Source organism: Heterocephalus glaber, unplaced genomic scaffold (genome assembly GCF_053883595.1).
Source record: "Heterocephalus glaber isolate CG9 unplaced genomic scaffold, H.glaber_assembly_v1.0 deba00000122, whole genome shotgun sequence".
Taxonomy (NCBI): domain Eukaryota; kingdom Metazoa; phylum Chordata; class Mammalia; order Rodentia; family Bathyergidae; genus Heterocephalus; species Heterocephalus glaber.
In genome coordinates this window covers 84,426,713-84,453,820 of record NW_028258138.1, presented here as the reverse complement: position 1 = coordinate 84,453,820, position 27,108 = coordinate 84,426,713, and the positions used below count along the sequence as shown (strand labels likewise).

The window sequence follows — 27,108 nt, the reverse complement described above, 5'->3', positions numbered from 1 at the left end:
ATTCACATGGAGAGTATGATAAAAACAGGGAAAAAAATGAATGAAGGAAGGAGAAAGCCAGTAGAGAATAGAATAGAAGAGAAAGATGGAAATAGTTCAAGAAAGTCTAAAAGGGAAAAAAGGAAGGAGAGAGGAGAATGATGAAGTGGGGAAGTCAGACAAATGTGTGTAAATCACAGACAGTGCATGAACATGTGAGAGAGAGCCAGAGAAAGGTTGGAATTACAACATGTAAATGAGGACTTGGGAAGCAATCAATGGAGGAAAAACTAAAAGATCCAGCAAGAAAAATCATGGGAAAGATGCAGAATTTGCTAAGTGCCCCAGCTTTTTCAAAGGCTTTTCCCTACCACATCTTACCTCACTCTCTTGGCCTTTAAATTTGGCTATTAACAAGGGAAATCTAATTTTTATATTGTATCTAATTTATTTCCCCTTCATCCATCTATTCATTCTTCGGATGCTCTCTTGGAAACAGGAAATGATACTTTAATAATTTAATACTTTAATGATTCTACAAAATACCATGTTACCTCAAACTTTAAGATAGATTAAAATGCAACCCAAGATGGAAGGATGAAAAAGGAAATTTAGCAGAAACTTGGTTCTTAGCCCAAAAATGTACCAGCTTCATGAATTTGTCATTACATGTTCTCTGAAAAGTGACCACAGTTTAAGTACATGTAATAAACAGAAAAGAGAGATTTGTGCTGCCTTTATTTGGGAAAATAATTTTGCTTTGGGGATTTGTTGAGCTGCCAATCCTGTGTGAAGCAAATTCAGGTCACATCTAATAAGTATTAGTTACTCATGCATTTTAAAAGTAAATTTTATGAAGTACTCTTCAGACTATTTCTAATGAAAGCAAATCTTTTAACCTCTTGGACCTTAGTAACCCCATCTGGAATACAGGAATGGTCTGGGGTTGGGGGAAGTATTTCTATGCATTGGCCAAGCAGCACTGTCTGCACTGATTTAAGTGTGTCTCTGTGTTCAGCTTTGATGGAGAAAGGATTCGAGAGTAAAGACATTGCCATTGCCTGACTCCAGGTGACCTCTCTCCTGACCACCTGCCCACCTGCACTCTTGTTCATTCCTACAAGGCCCCTTCAGGAGCCTTGGCCCTGGTTCTGCCCTCCCTGGCTTCTAAGACCTGATACTGACCCTGCTCCTCACTCCCTGGGACCTACAACCATTTATTCATTCACTTATTCAGCAAGGATTTATTAAGCACCTAGTATGTGTAGGTGTGGAACAGTGGACAAAACAAAGACCCCCATGTAGCTTACTGAGAAACAGATGGAGATGGAAAACGAATAGTAAACTCTGAAAATAAATGAATTGCATAGCATGCCAGATGTCGGTGTGCCAGAAGAAGAAAAGGCAAGCAGGGTGGAGTAGGCTCACAGCACAGGAAGGAAGTGCTGTTGAAGAGGGGACACCTGGCCTCAGGCCTGCAGCTCCACATATGAAACCCAGCTACTGCAGCCTGGTTCCTCACGTTATCTTGTCACAGACATACGTGGTCACAACTCCCAGAGAGTGTGGCGAGGCGATGGTCAACACAGGTCAGTGTTTGTTGTTTGCTAGCCTCTTCTGTGGTCAGGCCTGGGCCAGGTGACTCATGACAGCCCATGAAACAGGACACCAAGAAACTGAAAACTCAGAGTGTCTCTTTCATCCCACCCTTACCCTGCCAAGTGACCCTTGGGGCTTTAGACTGAGTACAAAGGACACGGGTAGAAAAGGCTACCCAATCCCATTAGAATGCGCTATGAGCAAGAGATAGACATCACCGTGTTGATGCCACTAAGGTTTCGGGGTGTTGTGACTGCCTTACGGTGTAGGCTATCTGTGCCAATACTGACAAAAAGAACTAAGTAACTGTAACAATCATTTTCTGCTTTTTAATGGTCAAGGAGACATTTCCACCTCTTTATAAATTGACGAGTGTAAAGTTCTGCCAGGAAAGAAGTGAGTAATGGTAAATTATATTTAGGTTCTCCTTTAAGGACTCCATAAATATTCAGTGAGGTATTTTAAGCAAGTATTTTGATTCATGAATATAAATTACTGTTCTTGGATTCACATAACAGTAAAATTTCATTGAAAAAAAGTTAGAAAATGAGTAATTCGTTTTAATCTAATTGAAATAGTTCTTGGGCCATTCAAACTTTCCAGGCTAATCCCCTGACTTCAGTCTCAATTTGGAAGAATATTTTTAATAAACATTTATTATAATAGCACTCATTCAAGAGAGATTAAAATATGAACAGACTCCAGAACAAAGTTTACAGGCAAATGCAAAGCAAAGGTATTATAAGCTCTAAGGCTAAACTGCACTTTGGAGAACTTCACAATATAAACTTGCCTTGACTGTAACTCAAGGGACGATACTAAGTTCACATTTTCATATAGTGGACTCTAAAGAAAACAGTTTGGAAAGGTTGTCTCAAAATCATAGAGACTCGTTCATAAATAAAACCACACTGTACCGAAATATTCATATTCAAGCCCAGCCTTATAATTGGCTAAAGTAAAAGACCTTTAAGGAGTGGCAGGAAGGCCCCAAAGATTCTCCCTTCATTCTATCATGGCACCCAAATCCCACCAGTAGTGCCTCTTTTCCTTGATTCTTGAAGATATTTTTGTTTATCTGTGGTCTCTTACTGACCAGATGCAGATATCCCTTGGATGGACACTATCTGGAGGCCACTCCATGAATATTTAAGAATAACTTTACCAGAAAAGAACAAGATATAGCTGGAAAAGTACAGAAGCCAGGAGACTATGGTGAGGAGGAGGGGGCTGGATTGAACAGTGTAAAGATGGTGATTAATGAAACATGATTCAAAATAAAAAGCAACAGATGGCCAGCTGATTCATAAATCAGAAAATTCTTCCTGAACACTTGCTATACTCAAGACATTATGCCAGTACTGTGAAAATGCATGGGCAGGACGCCTGTCTTCATGAGTTGGGTCTTTGTGTGGGACAGTACAGAAAGTCTACACAGGGACCCAGGAAGCCATTGTCCAGCAAGCAGAAAGCATGATGGGAATGGGGGACAGGATGGAGAGAAGAGGGAGTGAGGATGAAATCAGAGATGGCTGGAGGAAGCCGTTCTCCCCTTGCTAAACACCTTTACTCTTCGGCCTGGGAAGGGATTGCAGTGTTTGATGCCTGGAGAATTTTATGTCCTTCTATCAAGTAAAAAGAAACATGAATTTGACCTCATATAATTAGTTTCTTACACTGCTTTTTAGTTTTGAGGTTTTGGTTTGTTTATCTGTTTAAAACACTTACCATCAAACCTCGCAAGCCTGCTAATGTCTGCTCCAAGTTCTGAGGTAACGGAGAGCGCATGACGAACTTTAAGGTTTGTTTCCCTGTGAAGTTAATGACATGGTGTGAGTTTCTACAAGGAATGGCACCACAGCATCTCACTAGAGCAATTGGGTGGGTGCAGCACATGCAAAACCCAACCCCAACGACCTGAAGACCACCCGAGCCTTGTCATGCACACTTCTCACACCCTTGGGAAAGTGAGTGGGCTGCTCAGGCTCATAAATTTGGCATCCACTCACCACACATCTGTGTAACAACACAGTAATCTGTTTTGCAATGTGAAAGAACCGGGAACATAATAAATATGATTTCATTTGAATCTACTCAGACACATGCGTGAGTTATAAAACACACTAGGAACAGGAGCGCAGTTGCCAAGTAAAGGAGGCCGGTATCACTCCAGAGCCTACTATCTGTGTAAGAGTTCTTCTGGCAAAAAATGGTCACGGTGAATTTTACGGTAGCTGAAATTTAAATGGGAAAAAGAAGACAGCTTTATTTTCCTTGGAGAATCAATCCAAGAAATCCATAAGTCTAGATTAAGACAACCAGGCAAGTTCTGCAGATTGTGTAAGGCAGTTACCTTCTTACAAGGCCACAGGTACTCTGGAAAGGTGGCACCTTGGTATTCACAAAATGGCCGGCAGTGATTCCATGGACATCCTTACTGTCTTCTGTTTAAGAACTTTCCATCCCAATTTTCTCACTAAGTTCAACTGAATTTTCCTCTAGGGTATCTTAAAATCATCTATCAGAGTCTTTTCTTTTATGTAAATGGGTTCATTCCGTCAAGAAATACTGACTAACTACATACCACAGACACTTAGGTAGTCAATGCTTCCCCAAGAGGATTACTGTTCTCTTGAGAGAAAAAAGTAGAAAGTAAAAAAAATATTTTTTAAAAAATATGTCCCTATGTGGAACTATATGTTTACATATGAAATTCATGAAGTTTAAAGAACTAAGAAACAGATACCCTAGAGAGCATTCAATCAAACCTCCTAGAAATGAGATTCACAATGATGTTAGGACAACATGAGTCCAACACAAGAATGCCCACTGGTGAAATAGCTTCCTTTAGGAAAACACAGTTGGACAAATAACTGAAGTTAGCTTAAAAGTAATCTTATGAATTGAAATATGTCAATTCCTAGTAGGCAGAGGTGAGAAGGGATTAAGATGGTCAAGAACATCATAAATGAGGCAGAAATTGAGCTGGGATTTGTGGACAAAAGTGAGATGAATAGTCTCAAAGCTCAAGATTCAATATGTCCATATCCATTTACACTATTTTTTGAATAATTACAATAATCACATCAACCAAGCCAGTGAGCTGTAGTTCTCTAATTCTGTTCTACCAGATGTCACTCGTCAAGTTTATCATTAGTTTAATTTACTTCCTCAGGAGTCTCTCCAATACCTCACCTCCATGTCCAAATGTGAAAACTAAAAGGGGGAAAGTAATCACACATAGACCTTACTGATACTTTAAACATTGTTTTCCAAGACTCTTGATTAATGCCCTCAGTGTTGTATCACACTCTTTTAATCTACCCAAATTTTGTGATAAAATTCAAAATGATGTTTAGCACAAGAAACAATACATAAAGATTTGTGTAGCTTGCCCTCAGTTTCCCCTAACAGTGACATCCTGTAACACTACAGCATAACATCACAACACAGGTACTGACAGTGACCCAACGTACAGAACATTTCTACCAAAACAAGGATCCCTCAGGCTGCTCTTTATAGCCACCTCACTTCCCTCCCTCCCCATCTCCTCTTTAATACCTGGCAACCACTAATCTGTTCTCCATTTGTATAATTTTGCCTTTTCAAGAATGTTATATAAGTGGAACCATACAGCATATGTTTCTCAATCCTTTAGCATTAGCTTGTGTTACTCAGCAGAATTCTCTGAAGGGTCATCCCAACGCTGCCTATCTCATTCCTTTGTATTTCTGAGTAGCATCCCACGAAGCAGCTGTGTCATGTTTTGTTCAATCATTCACCCGCTGAAGGACATCTAAGATGTTTGGGAGGCTTCAAATCCATTGGCCCTAAACCTTTATGTATAGGTTTTCTGTGTATACAGAAGTCTTCATTTCTCCAGGATAAATGGCCAGGAGTAAAATTGCTGAGTTGCACAGTAGTTGTATGTTTAGTTTTAAAGAAACTGACAAATCATTTTCAAGAGTCACTATATTATAACATAATATAATGTTATATTATATAACATTATATTATAATTATATTATATAATTATTATATTATATAACATTTTATTTGCACCAGCAGTGTAAGAGTGAGGCTCTTTCTCCACACCCTTGCCAGCCTTCGGAGCTGCGTCACTATGTTTTATGTGAGCCGCTCTGAAAGATCTGCAGTGATAAAGCATTGTGGTTTTAATTTCCCTAATGGCTAAGGATGTTGAACAACTTTTTGTGTGCTTATTAGCAATGTTCTCTTCGGAGAAATGTCTGTTCATGTCATTTGTCTACTTTGTAAGTAGTTTTTTTTCAACTACTGAGTTTTGAGAATATTTTTACATACTCAGGATTCAACCCTTTTGTTAAATAGATGCTTTGCAAATAGTTTCTCCCAGTCTGCAGCTTATTATCGCACCCTCTCAATTGGGTTGTTACAGAGCAAAAATATTTTAATTTGATGAAGCCCAGTTTACCAAAATTTTCTTTTTATGGATCATGTTTTTTGTGTCAAATCTGGTAACTCTTGGACTAGCCCCAACTCTCAAAGATCTTGTCCTATATTTTTGTCTAAAAGTTTTAAGGTTTTATGTTTTCTATTTAGATTTAACTTCCTTAATAGTTATAGGATTATTCAAGTTATCTGCAGGAGACCACAATATTGATTATGCCCAAAGCAGGCTGTGAGGAGTTAACCCCGCAATCGGCTTGTTTATAGAAGTGAGTCTGGCCAAAGCCTTCATACCGAGGTCAGAGTAACTTGCACCCAAATTCCATTCCCACAGCTAAAACCTCCTGACTAGGACAATGTTCTAATTACAGCCATATAGTTTGTCTATTCTGTTCCTTATTCGAAAATGCTTTGTCTTTTCCTTCATGAGCCTTGTTTACATTAACTTCCATAGGAAGTACACAACTGCATATCCTTACACATCGTGCTGCCCTCACAGGTAGCTCACCTTTACCCCAGTTGATTGCCAATAAAACTCAGTGGCTTGGACAGATCAGCACCTTTGTCAGTTGCACCAGCATTGGTCATCCTGTCACCCCTCTTTCTCTCCTAGTTCTGTCTTTTAGTTTTATTTCTCAGGCCTGTGTTATATACTGGGCAGGAAACTGGAACCCAACTGCAAGGGTCTGCAGTAGTTATCTATTTTATATTGGGTGTATAGCCTTGTTTTGTTTTGAGGAAGTGCTCCATTTTGTCTAAGTTATCAAATTTTTGTGCATAGAGTTGTTTGTAGTATTTCTTCATTATCCCTTAGATATGTTCAGGATCTGTTTGAATTCACCTGGGTCATCTATGATATTAATAATTCATTCTCATTCTCTCTCTCTCACTACAGGTTTGTCAACTAAATTGCTATTTTCAAAAAATCTATTTCATTGACTTTCCTTATTTTTGTGCTCAAGTTCGGTAATTTTCATTCTTATCTGAATTGCTTCCTTCCATCCACTTGTTTTGAATTTATTTGGCTGCATCCATGTGCTTGAGACAGGAGTTTGATTTGAGACATTTTTAAGTATATGCATTTCCCTATCAGCTCTGAAAAGGTTCTGCCCAAACCAGGAGTGGGATGAGCACACAGCCAAAATGCTGCTTGAATAGCTTAATATGGCAATGACTATCAGACTGCCAAGATTGTGTCTTACCATAGAGCTCCCATATTGCCGATAACTAAATTCTAAATTAATGTCAATTTCCAAACTGCACCAAAAATTTCAAATGATGGAAGTGGTTTCTCTCTTCTCTCTCTGCAGCTTCACCTGTTGGTTCTTAAAGTCCCTTTCAGACTCTCCTTCCTCCAAGGACACTGACCTTCACCCTTCTCATTTTCCTTAGAAAATCACTTGAAATTAAAACCAGCAAAAGCTTCTAGGGCACTTCACTAAGAGTTCTTGTGCAGGTTGTTCATGTACACGTGTTTAACTCACTGTTTCTGAAAGAAAATAAACTCAAGAGAAAAGAATCTCCCAGGTAAATTTAAGAGAAAATTTGTTTTCAAAATTACTGCAAAATAACTCACACTGGGATTTGCCACTTAGATTCCTATTTCTTCTGTGAAAATAAAGAATGAGGTTGGAGACCCGTTTCTAAAGACTCCATAAATTAAAAAACAATCTAATCAATTATTCTGATTTAACAACTTACCCATCAAGCTCAGCGGTTTCAATGTAACAGAGACCATGGGGCTCACTGCTTGATAGAAGAAGCAAATCAGCCTGTTTTAAGAAATCGTGGCACAGAATATTTGAGAAGGGAAGAAAGGTTCAAAGGCAGCTACACTCATTACCCTCCACTACTAATTGGCCCTCAGAGCCTTGGGAACAATGCTCATCCGGGAGACTCTGTACTACTTCCGGGTCACTGCCCTGAACCTACCTTCTCTCCCCTCCGCTGACCCCAACAGAAGCTAGGGCTAGAGGTAGTTCATAAATTAGTAGCCACTTGCTTTGCCTTTTTTGATCATTTCTTGTTTTGCTACAATTTTTTTTTGCTTTGATCATTACTACTGGAAAATATAAGTCACTCTCCAATTAAATAATTACAAACATTTATATGCACACATGTTAATTACTTAGTATGATCAATTAAAGGCAGGGACCAGGCAAGGGAGATGGGGAAGACAGATGAAGTAGATGGAAACTGAAAGGCAAAGAGATAGGAAAAAAGATAAAAAGACTGAAAGAAAAAGTAAGCAAAAACTGAAAAGAAATGGGAAAGAGAAAGGAAGGGGGTGCTTAGGCAAGAGAACAAGATAAAATAGAAAGTATGGTAAAAGACACTGGAAAAAGTTCAGATATTAAATCGTTTGATTTTTTAAAGATAAGTCATTTTATTTCAATGTCCATTGGAGATTGGAAATTACCTATCACAATTCAGTTTTAGAATTACCGTAGCTTCCTATAGTAGGAAATGGCTTATCTGTTTTACTTTATTTAAAATTTCAATTTTTTTTTTTTTTTTTTTGGTACTGGGGATCGAACTCAGGACCTTGCGCTTGTGAGGTGGGCAGCAGAACCACTGAGCTAAATCCCCGGCCCTCAAATTTTATTTTAAAAGTAAGTGCTTTTATGAAATTCCAAGGAGTGTGAATGTCTAAAAAGAACTGACTTAAGTTTCAGCAACTTCTTTTCAGACATTAGCCAGGCAATTTTCTTGCTGTCTGAATGTGTAATTAGCATTCCAAATCTATGACATTTTCTTACCTTTGTTCTTAAAAATATTAGAATTGCTTTGTCCTCAAGTCTTGGAAGTTAAATTTAGACTCTACTGGTTTCACTGTCACAAGCTCTTAAATTTCCAACTCAAAAATAGCCGCATCGAGTTTTGTGCCTGTGTGTGTGTGTTAGGATAAAACAGAGCTGAAACAGTCCCTAAAGGAATAAATGGGACTGAATGATTAAGGCTCCTCCTCAGCCCTGAATGAAACAACCTGAGAAGCTGACCCAGGCAGAAAATATCTTCTCACTTGTCACAGTGTAAGCAGAGCACACCCACAGAGAATGTGTCAAAAGTGCGTGCCACTGTGAACCAGCCATTCCCTATCCTGATCAAAAAGAGAAACTTTTTTCCTTTTGGAAAATTCACCTTGATCTTATTGCCCACATCTGAAGCTTAAATATGGCTTCTCTTATATGAAAAAAACAAAATATAAATAAATTAAAGAGCAAAACAAAAGATAGAAAGTAGCAGACAGAGACAGATCCTTGCCGAAGGGAAAGGAGCCAAAGGATGGAGAGGTAGGGAGAAAAAAGAACTGAGATGCATCATGTGCATGTCCCAACTCCCCATGATGGGTGTACTCATCACGTACTACAAGCATGTACCAATAAATTAAGATTTTAAAAATTCACTGCATAAGGGCCTAATCCTGGCAGTGGGCAAGATTAAAGCTCTTGGGGTCCATGACTCTCTTCACCCAATCTTAAAAAGATCATTTTTAACAAAATCCAGAATTCTCTCAGCATCTGTGATTGAAAACAGTTATAACATATAGAGAAATATATCTACTCCTATGTAGCACTGCAGAGAAAGTGGTCCAATGTTGCTGCCCCTTGTGGTAAGCATGGGGAGGCTGGGGACACGTGACTAAGGCACCACTGCCACCTGGCGGCTGGATTCTCCTCCAGAAGAGGACCCAGTTTCCTAGAGGCTGAAAGTCTATGCCTGAGGGATTCTAGCCTGATGGCTCCTGCTTTGTCTTCCTGGGAACCTGGAACTTTTCCCTCCCTGCCTCTTCTGGTCTCCTCCATTGTCACCTCTTCTTTGATGTCCTCTGAACAATCTCACTCCCTGTTCTCTGTCCTACCCTCTGCTCCTTCATTCTCCCTCCTGCATTCCCTCTGCTGAGCCGTGGTACTCCTTTCTGTTCACCTCTCCCTTGAAGGTTTGGGGCAAGGAGAAACAGGTTGGACAGGGCCCCCCCTTCTAGTGCACTTGGGAATACTTCAGGTAAGGAAAGGGCACAAAGATCCCAGTTATAGCCCCGCTAGTCCCTAGTCATCCTTTGATCAGAGGCACTGGGCCAAGAGTTGGAGCAACCTAGGAGTGGCACCAGGCCCAGGACTCCGAGCATCCCAGACCAGACCTTCTCCAGCAACCCCTCCAGGAAATCTCAGGGGGCCCAATTCCTACTTGATCTGGAAATTGTGTCCCAGCAATAGCCAATATTTAGAGAAGATCTTCTATGTTCTGGCATTCTCCTAAGAGCTTATATGTGGAATTTTATTTAACTGTCACAGAGATCCTGTCATGTAGTCCTGTTGTTGCCCATCCCCACTGAGTACAAGTGAGAAAAGTGAGGCCCATAGAGGCTCAGTAACCTGATCCAGGCTGAGTGGTTAGGAAGTGGGCAGCCAGGAATTGAATCCAGCCAGACTGAGCCATAGATGACAGGTCACTCAAATCCTTTTTTCAGTGATTTTCTAGTTTAGCAAAGGCAGGATAAGGTAAGGGCTCTGAAGGCCTTATTAACAAAGTGCTATGAGACAAGTGAGAATGAGAGAGCACATTGTGTTGGTAGTTGAGGACAGGCATCATGGGAGATTCCAGGAGCAATAGAAGGCAGATTGCAGGAGCAATAGAAGTCAGATTGCAGAAGCAATAGAAAGAAAACTCCAGAGTCGCATGGAACATGGCAAATCAGCCCGCTGCAGACAGGCAGGTCTGCACACGCCCTACCAAGGTCCCGAGCCGCACGGAACATGCCGAATCAACCCGCACCCCGGCAACAATCCACTGGACAACCCCCCCCCCCCCGCTCCTCTGTACAGGCACCTGGTTCCACACTACAAAGACACAGAGGAAACCATACCACCAGACCATGCTACTGAGTCCCAATGCTCCCGGCCCAGAGGAAGGGGCTTCTGAGCTGCTGTCCCACTGCTCCTGGTCCAGAGGAAGGGGCTTCCCGGCCACCATCCCTCCCGCTGCTCCCAGCCCAGAGGAAAGGGCTTTTGGGCCACCATCCCTACTGCTGCTCCCGGCCCCTGTCCCACCTCTCCCAGCTCAGAGGAAGTAATCCGTGCAGGCGCCAACAGCACCCACCCTCGCAGTTGAAATGAGAAAACATGTAAATAAGTCACAAAACCAGACTTCCAGATCACCTACAGCAACCCCAAAGGGAAATGAGATGGAACACTCTGATACTCAACCACCTGGACCCACTGAACAGGCAACAAAAGGGGATCTGGAAAAAATGAAATCAGAAATAATTTCTCAGATAACAGGAGAAATTGTGCCCCTAGTGCAAGACATGATTAATAAATCTAGAGAGGAGCTGAGGAACATGATGGAATCCCAACATACAAAACAAATGGAATCCATAAAACAGATGCAAACAGATTTCCAGGACATGAAAAACTCCATTGAAAGTCTACACACCAGAATGAGCCAATGTGAGGACAGAATTTCAGATATAAAAGATAAGATTGCAATTAGTGTCCAGGAAAAGAAAAATTGCTTCAAAATTATAAGGGAAAATGAGAAATCAATCCACCAGCTGCTAGATGATGCAAAGAAGAATAACATAAGACTGACTGGAGTCAAACAAGAAACAGGAGAGAGTGCAGATGACATAAAAAAGACTGTTCACAGAAGTAATGGCAGAAAACTTCCCAAGGCGGGTGGGGGAGAACTTGACATACAGATAAGTGAGGCATATAGGACTCCAAATAGCCTTGATCAAAAAAAAATCTACACATAGGCATATAATTGTTAAGATTCCAGAAACCCAACAGAAGAACAAAGTTCTACAAGCAGTTAGAAAAAAGAAATAAATCACATACAAAGGAAAGCCCATCAGAATCACAGCAGACTTCTCAATGCAAACCCTCAAGGCAAGAAGAGCTTGGAGTGATGTATTCCAAGCCCTAAAGGCAAACAGCCTCCAACCCAGATTGATGTACCCTGCAAAACTATCTTTCAAAATGGATGGAGAAATAAGATACTTTCATGACAAAGAGCACCTTAGGAACTTCGTGAATACCAAACCAGCACTCCAAAGAATTTTACACAATGTCCTAGGAACAGACATTGAGGATCACAACCCCAGGAAGCAAAGCAGAATGAACCTATCTGGCATGACAAGAAATTAAATGTAAAGGGGGAGAACCCAACAAAAAGAAAAAATCATGGCAATGACAAGTCAATACGTTTCAGTTATAACCATCAACGTTAATGGTCTCAATTCACCAATCAAAAGAAATAGACTGGCAGAATGGGTCAAGAAGCAAAATCCAACAATATGCTGCATACAAAAAACACACTTAATTCAAAAGGAAACTCATAGACTGAAAGTTAAAGGGTGGAAAACAATACTCCATGCCACAGGAACCCAAAAAAAAAGCAGGAGTAGCTATCCTCTTTGCAGATCAAGTAGATTTCAAACCAACACTGATTAAGAGAGATGAAGAAGGACACTACATCCTTGTAAAGGGAAGAATCCAAGAGGAAGAGATGACAATCATAAATATCTATGCACCAAACACTAGTACACCCAACTATATAAAACAAATACTAACGGACATGAAAAGTCATATATGCACTAATACAATTGTAGTGGGGGACCTCAACACCCCACTGTCACAAATACATAGATCAACTAGACAAAAAATAAGTAATGAAATACTAGAACTCAATTGAACTCTTGAACAAATGAACTTAACAGATGTTTACAGAGTCTTCCACCCCACAAAATCAGAATACACATTCTTCTCAGCTGCACATGGGTCATTCTCAAAAATAGACCACATACTCACACATAGAACATGTTTAAGTAAGTGCAAAGGAATTGAAGTTATCCCCTGTATATTATCAGACCATAGTGTGATGAAATTGGAGATCCATAGCAAAAGAAACTGGAAAAATTTCATAAACACATGGAAATTGAACAACACACTTCTGAATAACCAATGGGTCACAGAGGAAATTAAACAAGAAATCAGACAGTTCCTTCAATTAAATGACAATACAACATATCGGAATCTATGGGACACAATGAAAGCAGTCTTACAAGGGAAATTCATAGCAGTGAATATGCATATTAGGAAAACAGAATGGGCCCAATTAAACAACCTGATGCTGAACCTCAAGCTTCTAGAAAAAGAAGAACAGGACAACCCCAGAGCTCATAAAAGGGAGGAAATTATAAAGATCAGAGGAGAAATCAATGCAATGGAGACTAAGAGAACAATACAAAAAAATCAATGAAGCTAAGAGTTGGTTCTTCAAAAGAATCAACAAAATTGACAAACCTTTAGCCAATCTTGTCAGAAAAAGGAAAGAAAAGGCCCAAATCCATGCAATTAGGAACAAAAAGGGTGAAACTACAACAGACCCAGCAGAAATCCAGAAGATCATCAATACCTACTTCCAGAACCTATACACCAGTAAGATGGAAAACACAGAAGAAATGGACAGATTCGTAGATAGGTATGAATTATCAAAGTTGAACAAAGAAGACCTAAAAATTCTAAACAACCCAATATCAACCAATGAAATTGAAAACGTAATTAAAAACTTACCAATGAAGAAAAGCCCAGGTCCTGATGGCTTCACTGCTGAATTCTACAAGACACTTAGAGGGGAATTACTGCCACTACTCTTTAAACTCTTTAGTGAAATTGAAAGGAAAGCAATACTCCCAAATTCATTCCTGGAAGCAAGCATCACCTTGGTCCCCAAAGCAGAGAAAGACCCAACTGAAAAAGAGAACTATAGGCCAATCTCAGCAATGAACATAGATGCAAAAATCCTTAATAAGATAATGGCAAACAGAATGCAGAAGATCATCAAGAAGATCATACACCCTGATCAAGTGGGATTCATCCCAGGGATGCAGGGATGGTTCAATATACAAAAACCAATCAATTAATACACTATATCAATAGAGCCAAGGACAAAAACCATATGATTATCTCCATAGATGCAGAAAAAGCATTTGACAAAATTCAACATGCATTTATGATAAAAACCCTACAATAAATTGGAATAGATGGTCTCTACCTCAAACTGATAGAAGCCATCTATGAAAAACCAACAGCCAATATCATACTAAATGGTCAAAAACTGAAATCCTTCACATTAAAATCAGGAACAAGACAAGGATGTCCACTATCACCACTCTTGTTCAATATAGTTCTGGAAACATTAGCCACGGCAATTAGACAAGAGAAAGAAATAAAAGGAATAAAGATAGAAAATGAAGAAGTCAAACTGTCATTATTTGTAGATGACATGATACTCTATATAGAAGACCCCAAGAACTCCACCAAAAGTCTTCTAGACTTAATAACCAAATTCAGTCAAGTAGCTGGTTACAAGGTCAACACACAAAAATCAATAGCTTTCCTCTCCACCAATGACAGACTCACTGAGAGAGAAATAGGGCAAATAATTCCTTTCACAATAGCATCCAAAAAACTGAAATACCTAGGAATCAACCTAACAAAAGAAATCAAAGACCTCTTCTCTGAATACTATGGCACTCTGAAAAGAGAGATTGAAGATGATATCAGAAAATTGACAGACATCCCCTGCTCCTGGGTAGGAAGGATTAATATAATGAAAATGGCCATATTTCCAAAACTGCTATATAGATTCAATGCAATTCCAATTGAGATCCCAGTAGCATACTTCATAGACCGCGAGAAAACAATCCAAAAATTCATTTGGAACAAGAAGAGACCCAGAATAGCAAAAGAAACTCTAGGCAACAGAGACATGGCACGGGGCATCACAATCCCCAGCCTACAACTCTACTACAAAGCTACTGTGATAAAAACAGCATGGTACTGGCAAAGAAACAGACCTGAGGACCAGTGGAACAGATTAGAAGATGCTGAAACAATGCCAGACACACTCAGCCATCTCATCTTTGACAAAGGAGCCAAACACCCTCACTGGAGGAAAGATAGCCTCTTTAATAAATGGTGCTGGAAAAATTGGGTTTCAACTCGCCAAAGATTAAAACTAGACCTATATCTCTCACCATGCACTATACTAAAATCAAAATGGATTAAAGATCTAAATATTAAAATAGAAACTCTGAACCAGTTGGAACAGAGGTTAGGTAGAACCCTTGAAGACATCGGTGTAGGAAAAGATTTTATGAACAAAACCTCAGATGCCCGTGAACTAGCACAAACAATCAACAAGTGGGATCTCTTCTTATTAAAAGGCTTCTGCACAGCAAGAGAAACCACCAGCAGTGTGAAAAGACAACCCACAATGTGGGAAAAAATCTTCACCTGCTCTTCCTCAGACAAAGATCTAGTATCTCGAATCTATAAAGAACTTAAAAACATCAGACCTCCCAAATTTAAAGACCCAATCCAAAAATGGGCATTTGAAATGAACAGACATTTCTCAGACAAAGAAGTAGAAATAGCAAATAAACATATGAAAAAATGCTCAACATCACTAGTCATTCAAGAGATGTAAATGAAAACAACGCTGAGATTCCACCTCACTCCAGAAAGAATGGCTGCTATCATGCAATCAACCAATAACAAATGCTGACGGGGGTGTGGGGAAAGAGGAACCCTGCTCCACTGCTGGTGGGAATATAGACTGGTGCAACCACTGTGGAAATCAGTATGGAGATACCTCAAAGAACTAGGACTGGAAGTCCCATTTGACCCTGCTATTCGACTGCTGGGGATCTTCCCCAAAGAATTAAAAGAATCATACCACAGTGATATATGTGCACCCATGTTCATAGCAACACAGTTTGTAATAGCTAAAACTTGGAAACAGCCCAAATACCCATCAACTGGAGACTGGATAAAGAAAATGTGGTTTTTTAATAAAATGGAGTACTACTCAGCCATAAAAAATGAGAAATTAGAGACATTTATAGCTAAGTGGATGCACATTGAGGCGATACTCTTAAGTAAAATAAATAGGACACACATGTATAAATACCTAATAGTTTCTCTGGTGTGAGAAACTGAAAGTGTAAATAAGGACTAAATGTATAATAGGTCATGTGAAATAGGAAGAAAAGGGGCAAAGGGGAAGGAAGTGGGAGGGCTAGGGGAAAGGATAGAAGGGAATGGGATTAATATGAGAAAATGGAAAAATAGGAACAAAATCTTTGTAAATAGGGAGGAATGGAGGGGTTGAAGGGAGGGCTGGGCAAGGGTGAAAAATAAGAACCAAGAGAGATTATGTAAAGGTGCAAATTTCCAATGATGAATGTCATTATATTGTATACCTAAAATGTACCAATGATTAGAATGAATAATTGATAATGCAAAATAGGAAGAAAAGGTCCAAAGGGGTAGGGGTAGTGGGAGGGGCAGGGGAAAAGAAAGAAGGGAAAGACAAAATGCTGAGAAATGGAAAAATGGAAATAAAGTCTTTGTAAATAGGGAAGGATAGAGAGGGTGAAGGGAGGGCTAGGAAACAAAAGAAAGAAAGAAGACTCCAGAAGCAATGGGAAGCAGATTTCCCTGGCAGAGGCACAGCAGTAGTAAAGAACAGGCAAGAAAACACACTTATCTGAACCCACAGGTGAGCCAGGCAACAGCTGATAATCTGACTAGACCCCCGTTTGCACTCTCTTCCAATCAGCTCTCCTTGATGCCTTTTCCCATGGCCTGCTTGGAGGGGCGCAGCTGTGTTCTCTCTGAGACCACCCCTTCTCCAACCCATCAGAGGCAACAAAAGGCCAAGGAGCTGCTTCATGGAAACCTGGAACAAATATACCTGTGAGAGAAAATGTGAAAGAAATCCATAGACCCACTGAATGTCTGAGTCCTCAAAACCAAGGACAAACCCTCAGAGAGTGATTAGGCATATATGTTTGCTGGGTTAAAGAATAAAGGAACCAAAACCCAAGAAATGATAACACCATAAAGCCACGCCATTCTTTAAGAATTTATGAAACAGTCTCTCATAATTGGGTGGTTTTATTCCTCAACAACCCTGTGGATGGGTAACTCAGTTCCCAGGGTATTGTATGCATGAGGAACCTGGGGAGGCCCTATCTGCCCAGCAATGAGGAGAGAAAGGACTCCCCGGCTGCACCAGATGAACTAAATTAACTCATGCAAAGCCCATAGCCTTTCCAAAGTCATGGTGAGAGTCATCTCGGCTACCTGAGGAAATTGAGGCCCCAAAACATTTAATCCCATGCTCATGGACAGATGTAGATAGCTTCAATTGCAGAGCTGGACCTAGCATTCAGAACTTCTGATCCCAAAATATACATTCTTTCCTCTGGTGGGCTCATGAGTCACCAGAACACAACCACCAAAAATGGAGAATGCTTCACTTCTTTTGCTTTGTTGGTGCTCAAAACCAAAACTCCAATGGTACAAGAATATTGGCATAGCAGGGCCATGAGCTCATGGACAGACATTTGCAGCATTAACTTGAGCACCACTTTTGGATTCCCTTTAGTTTTGTAACCCAGTCTCATCTTCTATATTCTGCATATTATCTTTTATTTTTAATCTAAAAATCAAAATCAAAATTACAAATAACTCATGTATTATGAATCAAAAATCAGAATTAAATCATAAAAGTGAAAATGTGTGAGGTTATGAGTAACATTTTTATTTAAAATTTACACTTCAGATCCAATAAACTCATGATGAATATCTACTAAGATGAACTAGAATCATCATTCATTGCTTTGGGTCCTTATAATTAAATTAATTTGAGAATAAGAAAAAGATGGTGATCAAAGGAAAGAGCAGAGGGAAGAAAAATAACTGACATCATAGCAGGCTCTTCCCCTCATCAGAAACCACCGTTGCCTGCATATTTCATCTGCACAAATTGCTAACTGCTTATAAACAGAACATTGTCCATTCACCTTTTTCAAATGTAGAAGATAATTTATTGCCTTTCCACACTTTAACAACACAGCTCTTCTTCAATAAGTTTGGACCAATGTATCCTTTAAAATAATTCCCTGGTAAATTCCCAGCTATCTACTGTCATAGACATATGCGATTCATATAAAGTAGAGAGAGAGAGAGAGAGAGAGAGAGAGAGAGAGAGTTTATTTAAAGCAATAAAGCAATTAGGTTGGAAGAATTAATGACTGACTTGAAGCTGTAAGATTTAAAATAACAAGGAGGGCAATTAGACCACAAAAATGGTCCCTCTGGAAGCCTAGCCAAGAAGGGTCAGGCCTAGCAATTAGATCAAATTAATCTTTCCAGGCCTAGCCTTTTGGAAAGGTAAAAATGTTTAGTTCCTGTAATTGAAAAATGACTTGGTTTTAAAACAAAACAAAAATGTATCTGTAGCAAACACCCCTGAAACATGAATACCTGGGGGCAGGGGTTAAACAAGTTAAACAGCTAAATTCTCACAATGTTCAAATGTGCTCATATCCAGTAAGGGATTTATTTCTATCATCACCTAAGAAAAGCAAAACCAACAGTCGTAAAGCAGCGCTGTTGAGAAAGGGGGAAAGGTACCCCTGGGCCAGGTGCCAGGCTCTGGTGGCATCAAGAACTCTGTAGCATGTTTTCTAATGGTTGGCTTGGTTCTTCTAGTGCAAGTCAATCTCATTGTCATATCCAAATTCTGCTGCATTCTTCCTGGTTTCACAGCAAAAATAGGGGTTTTGAAATTTCAGCCCAAGAATGTTCTTGAATTTTTTTTTTAAAAGTGTGGGGCTAGGGACTTAGCTCAGTGCCGCCACCTGCCTCGAAAGCGCAAGGTCCAGAGTTCAATCCCTGGTACCAAAAATAAAAAAAGTGTGGAGGGTAAGGGGTTTATTTTCTGGAAAACAAAAGTCAGTAACTTCTGAATATGTCAGCAAATTGGCAATTTCAGGTGAGCACCTTTCCTTGCTTAAAATTTGCTGCTAAACTGACATAAATCAAGGTGTAAATTCTAAGTCTGAGCAGATTAAATTGGGTGCAATGCCCTTGGATAATTTCGCTTCCAGCATCCAGGCCAGGAGCCCCATATTCTGAGCGCCCAGACCCAAGGCCCTCAGAAGGACTGTTCTAACCAAGACAGGGGCAGCAGAGGAGTGGGAAGGAGCCAGTTGCCCAGATTTCCTCCTGGCTCTTCCTCTGGCAAGATATCTGAAAACCCTGTGCCTCTGTTTTCTCATCCATAAAATGGGTCCAATAATAAATAGCACACGGCCTGACCTCATTGGGCTAATGTGAGGACTAAATGAGTTAATCCATACAAAATGCTTATAATGTGGATGTGTGGCACAGAGTTGGTAAATGCTAGCTACTGTTACTGTATCATTATCTTTGTGAGCTGGCTTCCTGAGATCTGGCTCAATGCTGCAGCTCCTACGAATGAATGTCCCTCCCTGGCCATGATATGTCAGCTCTCCTAAACAGTTACAGCAGTGCACCCATAAAAACATTTGCTTACCCTTGAAACTAGGTTCCTAGGACCTGAGTAGCTAGATACGGAAAACCTTGGAACAAAATGACCTAATCCCTAGGCACCACAGAGTTTCAGGGATTTGGAAGACTCCCTTGCTCTCTTATCTAAAGATTCAAATCAACAGAGCTGTAGTTGTAAGAGTAAACAGAACAATAGAGATAAAAATATCAACTTTTTCTGGGTAACTTGTTGGAGACCAGGCTTTGGGGCAGTGAGCTGAATGCTAATGCTTCAGTCCTGTTAGACAGACCCACCGGCATAGGCACTGGACCCTCTAAATTGGCCTGGCCCTCCCACTAACCCCACCAAAGGGATCTGCTCCTGTAATATCCATGGCATAGAAGAGCAGAACAGAATGTACTCTCTGCACACAGGAAGAGCCCAAACAGAAAGTGAGGAAGGGGTTTCTGGGCCATTTACACCACTCCCCACCCCCACTCCCACCAATTCACCAACCAGAGAAATCTTCTTGGGACAGGGGTGTAAGCAAGGGAACCAGACATTTAGGGTGCTAGTTTTCTGCTGTCCCTCTAAATGAAAATGAGAGAAATGTAAGCATTTCACCCCATCATGTGACCACAATAAAAGGCTACTTCTGCCGTATCCAATATGGCGGCCACAAGTCACATGTCATCATTTAAACCTAAATTAATTACAATTCAAAATTCAGTTCCTCCATTGCATTAGGCGTATTTTGAGCGCTCAGTTGCCACATGGGGTTGTTGGGTATGACATTGTGTAAAACAAATACAGAACCTTGCGCTCAGTTCAAAAAATTCTATTGGACAGCACTTGGATGTCATGAGAATTTGTCTGAATGTGTGACTCCTATTTAAACCAATGTTAACAATGTGCCCCTGTGGAGCTGATTTTTGGGGGACACAGACTTCACTCCTGCTTTTCTGAACTCATCCCACCCAGAATTTGACAAATGAAGATACTAGGGTATAGTATTAGTGAACAAATGGGACCAAGCTAATATTTACTCCCATTAGGGCTTTCCATGAGGCTCCTTTTCTTTCAATTCTTGGGGGTTTTTTGTCTTTTTAGTGCATGTTTGCACTACATAATGATTGCGTCCATTGTAAGGAGTTTGTACGTGTACAGAACACATCTTAATACGTTTTATTTCCCTTCCTCTCCTTTCACTCCCCTTCCCTCCATCCCTTGGTCCTCTCTGAATCTGCAAAGTATCTCCCCGTTTCCTATTATGTTTTTTATTTTGTTCTTCAATTTATTGATACTTTGACTTTCTCATATAAGAGGAACCATGTGTTTATTTAAGCTTGTGTGGCTGATTTATTTCACTTAACATTATGGTCTCAAGGTTCATCTATTTTCCTACAAATAACTCAAATTTGTCCTTCTTTATGTTAGAATAGTGCTCCATTCTGTATAAATACCAAATTTTCTTTATCCATTATCTGTGGATGGACGAACAGGCTGCTTCCAAGATTTAGCTGTTATGAATTATGCTGCTCTAAACATGGGTATGCATGGATCACTGTAATATGATGTCTTTAACTCTTTGAGGAAGATACCTACAAGGGGAATAGCCAGGTCACATGGAATTTCTCGTTTTAGCTTTTTGAGGCATCTCCACACTGATTTCTCCATAGGGGCTCTTAACGTTATTTTTATGGAATACATGAAACGGAAACATATCTAGCATTCCCCCTGAAACACTCAATTCCAAGTAAATTTTTTAAAACTGTACAATATATTTTAATTAATTTCTCCTAGCACCATTTGGAATAAAACATTGGTCAAAGGTATTTGAACGTGCCCCCTACAAGAAAGCTAAGTTTATTAATTTAGATGGACCAGAACTTTCATTGTAATCATTCTATAATAATTTTCAGGAGAGTAGAACTAAAATAAGTTCCCTGTAGCCCTTTCTTCTTGAAGAATATATTCTGAATATATGTATGTGATTTTTTTTTACTTAATCAGAGTATAAAGATCTCCTCCCATTGATACAGAACACCCTGAATTTTGAGAATGTCTTCAATTTTTTTTCCTGCCTTCTTTCTTACAAGATTGACACTATTTATTCAAATAGCTCTTAGAGAAGGCCCTCTATGACCCACATGGCACCAGATGTTAGAGACCAAGCAAATCAATGTGCACTTTGCCCTGCAGGATCTTGTCATTGGATCTCAGCTCAGACACAGATCCCAGCGGGTGAGGGCTGGAAGGGAAGCCATGCAGCACCCAGCCTGGATGCAGGGAAACCAAGGCAAGGGAGGCAAAGCGTTTGACTTTATCACTGGAGGATCCAGGAGCAGTGCCTTCACCATCTGCCACCGTCCCACCCACAGGGAGTGTTCGTCTGACACTGCCACCGCCTCGTGTGGCATTCTTAACCTTTAAGGAGCTGGAAAACTTGTTAGGTGAGTAATTTAAATTGCTTAAAATAAAAATAAATAGCTCCTGGGGAGAACCTGGCAGACTGTGCGGGACAGGACGTAGACTCCTCTGCTTCTGCTGCCCTGGCACCTTCCTGCTCCTTTTTGGTTCTCATCTATTTCCCATAGCATTGAGGTTGCCAGGGAAACACGCATTCCTCCACTTTGAGTGGGAACTCTGGAGAATGGCCTGTCCCTGAGTAGCTCCTTCGCCTGGGCTCCTCCGGGGAGTCGCGAGCATGGAGCTCAGGACAGAAGGTGCTTTGGAAGTAAATTCGGAAGATTCTTAACTGGGTTGCTGTTCCTGTAAATGGATCTTAGGGCCACAGTTTTTTTCCTGTCATAAAATGTCAGGAAATGTCTCAGGTTTAATGAACAACATTTGATTCACAAAACTACATTCGGCATAAAAATTTCTATAAATAATCTAATATACATTTGAAATAAACTCTACAATAATTTGAATTTTTAGGCTCTGATCCACACTGCTTTTGTCCTCCTAAATTTAATTTAAACTACAATTAGCTGCATACATTTCACTGATCGAACTGAATTTTTATTGAGGAACCTATAACATCAGTAGCTTAAAATATAAATTATAGTGCATTTGGTATGCAAAACAGGACCTCATTAATATTTATTAACTTAGCACAACCAATAAATATTTTCTAATTATTCAGAAAGGAACATAGTTTCTCTAACTTACAATTTTTCTAATACACTGCAAATTAATAGTGTTGATTATAATATTAAGGAATAGTATTCAAAATACTTGAAAACAAACTTTTTAAGGTACTCAGAGGCATTGTTAAAACTCTGTGAAGTGTTTGACATCCTAATTTAAAATTACACCTGTCTCTAAAAGGTCCCTAAGGAAATAAGGTGATAACGACCCAGTCTCCTCTGACTTACCATGGTACTGAAAACGTAAGTTAACACACACTGCTGCCCCCTCCTGCATTGCTCTAGATTAATATGGATTTACTAAATTTGCAAATGTAATTCATTATATCTGATAATTTTAATCTGAGATAAATTTTATAAGCAATATCAAATACTCACAGCAACAAACTGGTTATTTTCCAATTTAATGATGTCTCCCACTTTGACATTCATCCATTTTTCATTCTGCAGTCTGAGAACAAAAACAAAGTTAATTTTTTTCAAGAACGGGGAAGAACCAAACCTATAAGGAAATGGATTCCTACACGTGGTGACGTCACGTGACATAAGAGGCAGGGAAGATGGTGATGGGATGTCAAGTTCCTTCCTATCAAAGTTCTTTCCCTGAGCAGCCTGGAAACAATGCCTGGAGAGGCTAAAGGACTTCTCATGAGCAGCCGGTGAGTCACCCACACCTTCGGTGGAACTCTAAATGCCTAACTCTTGGCTGTGTACTCTTTCACACTGTCCCACAATACCAGTTGTATACAACAGCTATGACCTTTCATAAATTTGGCCACTGACATTCTTTTCAAACTCTTTGTAATAAACACAGAAACATCACTGTCACTGTCTCAGGCAAAAACTGAACGAGAAGACAGTTGCAGACAGAAGCCCTGAGAGACTGACTGAGCAAGACCACAGATGAACTGTCCAGCACGTGGCTGAAGGAGGCCCCAGTGGCTCAGAACAGACCACGGCCAGGCAACAGGCCACACGGTCTCTCTGACATCCGTGTGGATAACAGAGTCCCACATTTGGAGCCCCAAGTTCAAAGGGGTTTATGGTGCACAATGGCTGTGTCCATGGGACCCACAGGCCCTGTGAAAACAGGGCCCCCATCACAGGACAGCAGGACGCAAATGGTCTCCTGTGAAACTTCCTGAAATGGAAGCCAGCCTTGTTTTCCAAATTGGAAGCCTTTGCTAAGCTTCCTTCTCAGAGATTCCTGCTTAGAAGAGCAGGCAGGGATGGGTGGATTAGAAGGGAAGGCAGCCATGGGCAGTCCAGGTTTCCCCAATCAGGTGGGCAGGCTAATTTCACTGGGTTTTTTCCCCAAAAATAACCTAATTTACTTTGTTTTATAGCCTGGAAAACAATTTTAAATATTTATACAACTGTGAAATATGCCTCACACTATCAACCCTGCTGGGTCATTTGGCTTAAACACTCAAATAATTTTTCTCTAATAAGGATCCAAGTACATGTTGTTCTGGAAAATTTTCAATGGCAGCATTTTTATCCCAAGCCAGAATTCAATCACTTTTCCAAGCCTTGCTTTTCTGGGCTTTATCTCCCTCGATGACAACAGGAAAAACTAGGAAGCCTTGTAAACCTCATTTTGTTTGTCTTTATAGGTATGGATTCTGTGCTGGTTTATTTCTCCTGGGGAGGCCTGCTTGGGACCATTAGAGACATTTCTCAAGGGACAGTCTTCGGGAAATAGGATGGGTGGATGGATGGGGGAGGATACTGGGTCTTATTTACAGAAATTGTGCTGCTACTGAATTACCCTGAAGTCTTGTAGAACTGCACTTGTTTGGGGAAGAAGCTGAGATGATATTTAGTGCCACGACCCCTCCCACTTGACACTATCGTGAAGGGAGGACTGCACCGGAAACAGCAAGTGATATTTCCTAGATGATGACCAAGAGCCTAGCACAACCCAACCGCTCCACCAGTAACCACCATGGTCACACAGACGTGGGTTTGTGGACGGAACCCTAGCAAGAAGTAGCACGAGCTTTACAAAGGGAGTCTAATGGAAAGTCATCTTACGACTTGACAAAGATACAGAAACTGGATGAAGAGCAAGAAAAGTACAAAAGAGACTACTTTAGCAGGGAGAAAGTAACACTCTTAAAATGTAATTAGAGCTGTACAGAAAAATGGATGGAGATATTGATCTGACACAGGCTATGCAACGTGTCTCTGTTAACCCCTTACTTGAATATATTCCTGTGTACAATACAATCAGAGGCATGGGCTTTGTGATCACATTTCCGATTCTGCCTTACCAGATGTATACAATTGCAATCAGCTAGGAGCTCAGAAGTATGTAATGAGCACTGAGGACCAGAACTATGGAAAAACCCAAATTTACAGCCAGCAAAAACTTGTGCAGACCTGCCAATGATCTTCCATCATCTCTATTTTGAAAGTAACCATTTCTCTTGCCCTGCCCACTACCACTGACAACCAAAATCATCAAAGACACCCCTGCAGGATGAGAGGAGCAGACAGTAAGATTTGTGTTAAAGCTCATCTTCAAATTATTTCTGGGCTTTTGAGATTTTAACTTGTGTAGTGATTGGGTTTCATCATCAGTTTGAAACAATGAAAACAGACACACCCTGGCACCCCATGTGCTGCGCAGATGTTTGGAGGCTCAAGTTTGAAGCATCCCACACCACATGGCTCTGCCGAGAGGACAAGGTGGCCTCATGGGCTGTGGAAGGTGACACTTGGCCCCAAGGACTCAGCACCTTTGAGCTTTGCCTTCACCTTTGTCAGAGCAAGGCTCCTGGCTCGTGAAGGTGAATTGTAGTTTGGGAATATTCTGCAAACAAGTTCATTCATTAATTGCGCTGAAATTCCAAGATGATAAAATGTGGCTCAAGTTTCAGTATCATAACAGAATCACTGCATGTTATGAAACAGACATAATCTAGTTAGTGCTTCTTTGAAGCAGATTTTTAAAAACTAGATGGGGTAGTTAGATGGCCTTTACCTTAGTAAACTCACAAGCTGATTGGTAAACAAGTAAAACTCAAGAAAAAGGTAGATAAAAATTTACATTGCAAAGGCACTCTAAAACATAGGGACTTCAACTGCCCCAGAATGGCAAGTAGAATTGCCTTAAGGAAAGAACTGTTTTAATACAGCCTCTGACTTGTGCATCTTCTCTTCAGAGCCTCCAAGAGTCTGAGAGCAGTGGAGAACAGTGAGCGCTGCTGCCCTTGGTGACTTCTGACCAATCCCTCTGAACCTGTGTTGTACAGTGAGGCAGGTGCACCGAGAGTGCCAGGCCTGGAGGGAAACCTCCCAGAGATAACGCAAGTGTGGACTTGGGTGCCCACCTGTAATCCCAGCATTCAGGAGGCTGAGACAGGAAGATCGCCGGGGGTTGGAGGCCAGCCTGGGCTACAGAGTGAGTTCAAGGCCAGCCTGAACTACATAGTGAGGCCCTGTCTCAAAGAGAGGGAAGGAGGGAGAGGGAGAGAGAATATGCAAGAGAATATGCATAAGAGTGGGAGTGGGCTAGCACCTAACTCTCTTCCACATCTTGAACTTCTGGCTCTGGAGCTTGCCTTGACCAAGACACCAAGCCTAGGGACAGATAGGGGGACATTCAGCACGCTTCTCCAGATTCCTGTCATCTTTCCCACACTCCAATGCTCCTGACTTCCTGCTAGCAACACAACTTCCTGAAGAAGAGGATGTCCTGAAAAGTCTCAGCCAGCGGAAGGGTCCGGGCCCTGGAGACAAAACGCCCGATACCTGATCCTGAGCGCCTCCCTCTGGCCACGCTGCCCACTTACACCAAGCGCATGTTGTCTTTGGTCTCCACCGAATGTCGGTCCTGGAACAGACGGAGCCCTCCTGGCCCAGATGCCCCGTGTGGCTCTCACTGTGTCCTCAGGACTTAGTATAATGCCCAGCTCAGAGTAGCCACTCAGTAAATATTTACTGAACAATAGATAAACCAGGGAATATAAAATGAATTCTTCCCAAAAACATTTGTTGACCAAGAGCATTTTCCTGAATGCCTAGGAAGAATTACAGCAGACAGCATTATTCAGTGCTGGCTGCCTTCCAGGGGTTGGACTAACTCTTTCATGAATGGAGTTGCCAAGTGGAAAATGAATACCACCCTATTAAATTTGCGTTTCAGGTGAACAAGAAATTATTTTCATATGTGTGCCCCATGCAACATTTGAGATATACTTATAGTAAAAGGTTATTATTGTTTATCTGCTATTTGAACTTAACTGGTCATATTTAAATTTGCTCTATCTAGCAACTATATGTGTATCTTATCTCACAGTGATCCTATGAGATAGGTACTGTTTCTACCTTCATTTTATAGACTAGAACCCTGAGTTTTAGAGAAATTGGTATTGCTGTTTTGCAATATCCATTAGAAAGCAAATGTCCACACAGTTTGACATTGATATCCCATTTTAAAGAACTGATTAGACAGGTGTTTAAACATGCACACACAAGGATGTTTATTGCAGCATTGTTTATAGTAGTCCATTAGACAACACTGAAAAGAAATCATTTAAAATTAGATGGAACACTTTTTCATTCACAGTTC

At 40.6% G+C, this 27,108-nt stretch overlaps 1 protein-coding gene across 9 annotated transcripts in view; it reads right to left on the bottom strand.

Moving 5' to 3' along the window:
• Positions 1–27,108, bottom strand: part of Atp8b4 (ATPase phospholipid transporting 8B4 (putative)) — a 220,421-nt gene that overhangs the window by 103,724 nt on the left and 89,589 nt on the right. For all 9 annotated transcript variants that reach the window (XM_087180903.1, XM_087180900.1, XM_087180905.1 and 6 more), the window contains 3 exons: positions 22,908–22,980; positions 7,708–7,778; positions 3,307–3,389 (listed from right to left, as the gene is read on the bottom strand). In XM_087180903.1, coding sequence (XP_087037029.1) covers positions 3,307–3,389; positions 7,708–7,778; positions 22,908–22,980 — 227 coding nt within the window. The remainder of the gene's footprint in view (positions 1–3,306; positions 3,390–7,707; positions 7,779–22,907; positions 22,981–27,108) is intronic.